General features: G+C 41.4%; 1 protein-coding gene and 1 pseudogene across 1 annotated transcript in view; one reads left to right on the top strand and one right to left on the bottom strand.

Annotated features, from left to right (window-relative positions):
• Window positions 1-309: 309 nt before the first annotated feature.
• Window positions 310-1046, bottom strand: LOC111816132 (annotated as a pseudogene).
• Window positions 1045-5789, top strand: part of Wee2 (WEE1 homolog 2) — a 24473-nt gene continuing 19728 nt past the window's right edge. The window contains exons 1-2 of the mRNA XM_023712755.1: window positions 1045-1191; window positions 1278-1474. Of these exons, the coding sequence (XP_023568523.1) occupies window positions 1045-1191; window positions 1278-1474 (344 nt within the window). The remainder of the gene's footprint in view (window positions 1192-1277; window positions 1475-5789) is intronic.

Genomic DNA, 5789 nt, shown 5'->3' with positions numbered 1-5789 from the left:
TACACAGTGAGACCCTATCTCAAAGAACAGGTACTGTAGAGACTTGGTTCTGTAAGTGCAGCACTTCACCTCATCTAGCTTGTGCTGAACCAGATCGTCTTTCTCTATTTTCTTGGTTCAATTATTGGGCCATTATTAGTAACTAGTAGACAGTTGGAGACAACCCACCAAATGAAGTATGCCCTGACTCATGGATTGTATCAATTCCATTTAAAAAAAATCTCAGGCTCTGGGTTGACACACCAAAGTGCTGAGAACTTGAATATATAAAGGCCTCTGTAGTATGGTGGGAAAATGTACCTACCAGATTTAAGATTCTGTTGTGCAAACATGGACTCTGGTCACAGTAATCTCTCCAGCAGTACCATAACTTCCAAAAGGCATATGTTTGTCACCAGATCCTGAACCTTTTTTTTAAAGCTACATCTTCTACTGGGAAAGCAACAGAAGGAAAGACTGGGTTTTGTGGCCTGTGGCCATTGTGGCCACTTGTAGGAGGACTGGCATTATGGGGATTCTGATGTGTTTCTGGAATTTTTGATCTATAGCAATAACAATGAACCCTTGCACTGTGCATATTTCTTTAGGCCATCTGACTGAGAGACAATAGTATGTCTGGGAAGAGATTTCCAATCCTGTGTTTCCTAACATTTGAACTCCCTAAAATAAAAGGTGGAGGAATGGTCTTCTTGCGGCCCATCATCACATAAGGAGAATTAAAGTTTGGTGAATTTTGCTGCAGAAACTGTGACTCCTTAGAATTAGATATAGAGGGGTGCTTGGGAGGAAGGCCTAGGTGCAGGTGATGGGTGACTTTGTTGATTCATATCAGTTAGACAAGAAAGAATACAGGTGGTGTTAGAATATGGTGGTGGCCTATTCAGGTGCTGCTTCACCTTCTGCTTGCATTTGCAGCTCAGCAAGACCTGGAACAGGAGGGGAGGGACCGCTAGGTGATCTTGCAGCTGCACCTGTCTGCACTGCTGTAGGTAGCTGTTCCTGGGGGTGCCGTCTGCTCTCTGTCTCCTGGGACAACTTCTGCCCATGCTTGTCCAGGGCTATGGACATGCTCTCTACTTTAAGATGCAGAAACTTTTATGGGCCTGTCTTGATAAGGTCCTTTGCATTCAGTGTATTTTCTGGTGCCTCCAACTGAACCAGATCATCTTTAATGCCCCCTTTAGCAATCAGGTTCTTTGGTTCAAATATTAACTGTCTAGTACAGAACTTTTTTTTTTCTACTATATTCTAACTTGCCTTTGTTTTTCTTATTGTAGAGTCTGCTGAGCCAGCTGGAGATTTCTTCAACTGGGAAGGTTGTTCCACGCAGCGTTAAGCACATGGAGGTCACGCCTCCTCATTTCATGGAGGAGGCCAGCTCAGAGATTCTAGTCAAGTTTAATCCTTTCCTCTCTGAGTCCTATAAGACACTATTCTTTCAATCAAAGGTCAAGAGGAAAATCCCAGGATATCTGTAAGTATACAGTTTGTCTCTAACTTTTGAGAACTCCTACTGACAAGGAGTGAGAAGAGAGCATTAAAGCTTAGAAATAATAACTCTGAATAAAACTGAAATATGTTTATATACCCCCCCCCAGGTGAATGTGGTCCAGGGATTCTGGCATCTTCCCATCCTCAGCTGTACTGTAGCTGGTTTCTTCATAAGGCAGCAGGGAGCCACAAGCAGGAGCTTCTCTGGCTTCCCTTAGAGAGTTGAGTTGGTTCAGGTGTGCACTCAAGGGGTCTCCTGTGGCCCACAGAAGGCCAGCCCTTGGAGGTGTAGTTCATGTGTCACACAGTACATTCTGTCTCTGAGCCAGGCTTAAGCAACCACTGATGAAAGCTAGAGAGAAAGGATTCCTACTTCTCTGCAGGTGGTAGAAGGTCAACTGAAGAGAAAAAGACAGTGGCATTTTCAAAGATGTTAAAAAATGGAAAGTCAAACTGGCCTATGCCACAAAGAACATAGAATGTAGAAACCATATGACTGTGCATGTCACTTACGGATATTTGTTCACAAGGCTTCTACAATGTTCTTTATTTTTTTTTTTTACAGATGGGAAGCCCCTCTAAAAGTGAGCAATCATTTGTGTTTATATCTCTTCAGCAAGTGTGCAGTTAATAATCTGCACTCTCCAGAGAATTTAATGTGTTGTGTTCAATGTTTTTCTTTGGAATAGCTGCGTTATGACCACAGTTTTTTTTTTTTTTTTTTTTTTTTTTCACATTCTCTCCTGAGTCTTAAGTAAATAGGAGTTCAGCACAAGTATACTCAGTATATTTTGGATACCAAGAATTCTACTGGATTTAACTTTAAAAGTCTTTAAAAATCATTAGAATCAGTGGCTTCCCCTGAAGTCAGCAGGAAAGATTTGATTCCTGGAAACAAAAGTGGTGATACCATAGTAACCAGAAACTGCTTTGGAGAAGTATTTTTCTTCCGTATTTATTATGGTATTGTCCTTTTATAAAGTATCAGAATGTGGTGTTAAATACAGGGCACAGATGTTCGTTAGTTCATTTCTGTGAAGGTAGTACCCCTCACTTTCTACCTTTTACTTCAAAGGAAAAATCTAGTTGGCTGATCTGTAATTGGAAATCTTGCCGAAAGATCTAGAATACAGCCACTCATGCAAAAGAGAATGTTTGTCAGTGACTTCTGTTTACTGGGAAGTAATTGAAGACCTCCTAGCCATCCCTGTACTTATGCTGTATGATACTTAGCCTACCTGTGAATTAATCCAAAAAACAAAGTTCCGAGAGAGGTGGGTGTTGGAAAGAGTGGAGTGGAACCAAAGAGCAGAGGGCTTAGGGGTCAGTCATGGTTTCAAATCCCAGTTCTGCCACATATTGTATAACCTAGAGTTATTTAACATCTCTCTGCCTTGGTTAGCTCAGTTGGGGGTAATGATAACCACTTACTTTTTTTTTTTTTTTGCCACTTACATTTTAATGTATGCTCTTTGTTCTTCTTTACTTCCAATTCTTAGAAGACAGTGTTACATATTATCAGTTGGTGCCAAAAGAAATGAGAAGACCCAATGAATAGAGTTATAGAGGTCTCACTGAGATTAGTCTCTACGTGAGCCCCGAACAAGGGAAATCGCTTACATTTATTGAGGGTTAAAAACAGGCTAAGGAATGTGCATAACTAATTTAGTGTAAACGATCAGTTATTCACATCGCCTTCTGGCATTTACCAATCTGTAAGTTTACATATCATTAGTTGGTAATATCCCAGTTAAAGGAACAAAGGACAGGTGCCTCCAGGAATGTGTCCCAGTTTTCTGGGATTAATAGGGCTGACACATTTCCTCAGGCTTTTGTTTTTAGGCTCTGTTCTTTGTTCCTTGCTTTCTAGGGACAATAATCTTCCAGTTTATACTGCTACAACACTGCATTCTACTTGCCTAAGAGTCCCACGATTTTCCTTATCCAGGTCCCCCTTGTTCTTGGAATTTTAACTTAGATACCCTCTCTGTTGTAAAACTTGTTAATCTTGGAATACTTACATAATTGGACACTGTCCATGGTATCCTTTGATGTCTTGTTTTTATCCTATCTTACATCCTTATATAGAAATCCCACGGCTATCTCTGCCCCCAAAGAGAAATCAAAAAAGGGAAGGAATTGTCTTCCTGTGATAGCCCCAGAACCTAGCGTAGTACTAGGCTTACTAAATATATTAAGGCCAGGCGTGGCGGCACACACCTGTAATGCCAGTACTCAGCAGGCTGAAGCAGCAGGATTGTTGTAGGTTTGACACCAGCCTGGGCTACAAAATGAGCTCAAGGCCAGCCTGAGCTGTATAGCAAGACCCTGTCTCAAAAAGAAAAAATAAGTTAATTATAATTGTAATCATGCATAGATACTTTTTTTTTTTTTAAGTCAAGAAGCTCTTGCAGAGAGAGTCACATCACAGGGGCTTCCTCTCAAGGTAAGCATGGTTCTTTGGTACAACTGTAATATCTTATTCTCTCTCCCTCATCTCCTTAGTCTCTCCTTGCCATCCTCATCCTCTCCCTTCTGTCTTTCCCCCTTCTTTCCTTGTTTCCTTCCTTTCTCACAGTGTTCTCTTCTTGTCTACCTTCTTCCCCACCACACATACTTTATAGCTTCATCTATGTGATCTGCACCTGGTCTCAGGGCTTAACTTCTTAATCAAGTAATATCTCCTGCATGTATGGCTGGACTGTTACTGTGGAGGATTGCCAACTGGTGGCCAACTTGCTATACCCCGCTGAACTGAACTAATGTGCTTCTGGGTGTGGGAGGCCCACCTGAAGATTGTTGCCAGCAGCCTAAGAGGTAGAACCCGAGAGACTATTAGGGAGGCTGCTAGAAGCTGTTGAGCAGCTGTGGTTTTCTTGGGCTATTCCGCTGGAGGACCTGGGCAAATCTTGGCTGTTCCTTGAAAGGAAGAGCTCAGGATGTTGCTGTTGCTGTTGCTGAGAATGGCTGTGGATTACTTTGGAGGAGCTCTGGTCCTCATCTTGAACATTGCTTCCTGGCTCTGGAGGGGAAGATGGTGCACAGTGTAGTCTCCTGGTGGAGCTTGTCATGTAGGCTTTCTTGGTGGGAATTTGGCCTTCCTCGTTGTCAGAGGAGCTCAGGACCTCACTGTTGCTGAGGATGGCTGTGCTGATTTTTTTTTTTTTTTTAAGCTCTGGTTTTTACCTTGAGCTCTGCCTCCTGGCTCCTGTTCAGATCCCTCAGTCTGCCAGCACAGATCCTTCATCCCGCTGGCACAGACTTGCTAGCTTCCACCACTGACCTTTGGGCCTGATGCATGAAGCAGACCTGCAGGAGACATTGTCACCTGCACTAGGCCTCTATTAGACTTGTGGGAGGCACTGTTACAAGCTCTGGGTTTTCAGCTGGACTCATGCAGGACGTTAGGATCCAGGCCCTCAGCTGGATTCTTTGGTCTTTAGTTTATGGACAGATTTCCTGCATGCTTTATATGTGATTCTTTAGGTGATTCATTATAAAATAATCTTATAAAATGTGTCCATATTTTATTGTTCCCCTTGCAAAGCCCTAAACCACAGCAATCAGCTTGAATTTTTATTTTTGTTTTTATTTTTGGTACTGGGAATCAAATTCAGGAAACTTGTGTTTGTCAGGCAGGTGCTGTGCCACTGAGTTATATCCCTGCCCCCCAAAAATCTTAGATTTATTTTTTGCTTCAGGGTAAATTTTTACTCTTGTGCGATATAAAAGCGATTGGAAAATGAAGATCTTTTGGGTCCCAAATGGAACTATAGAGAAAAATGGTGGCGATGCAGAGATTATATAAAATTTTAACTCTTAAATCTAACTGTAGTTTTTATGATGTCTTCAATCTTTGATACAGCATCTCTCATCTGATAATCTAAGAAAACTATACTGTAAATATCCCTAGACATACCTGTTACATCTTAATTGTAACAGCAAAACTATGGAAGGCACTAAATATCTAAGAATGGTTAATTAGTTTTAAGTCAGTAGAAAATTAAATTTCTGTGAAGATGTTTGTAATTATAGGAAAAGGGCCCCTTGTTCAGTGTTCAGCATGCAAAAGACTCAAAGTGTTATCTGCTGAATGATCAAAATTGTGTACTGCCAATTAATCAAAGAAAGTTTAGATGGTGTTATACCTGCTAGTATTTAAATGTCTTTTGATGATTGTTATGGTTTGTGTCTAGTTGTTCCCCCAAAGCCCCATGTAGTCATGGGGTGAGGACTTCTAGAGTTTGTGTTAACTCATGATCCACTGGGATTATGTGTGATCCAAGGCTGGGATTATG

Source organism: Octodon degus, unplaced genomic scaffold, assembly GCF_000260255.1.
Source record: "Octodon degus isolate 3935 unplaced genomic scaffold, OctDeg1.0 scaffold00027, whole genome shotgun sequence".
Taxonomy (NCBI): Eukaryota; Metazoa; Chordata; class Mammalia; order Rodentia; family Octodontidae; genus Octodon; species Octodon degus.
Note: the sequence above shows the minus strand (reverse complement) of the source record. Positions and strands in the feature narration are given on the sequence as shown.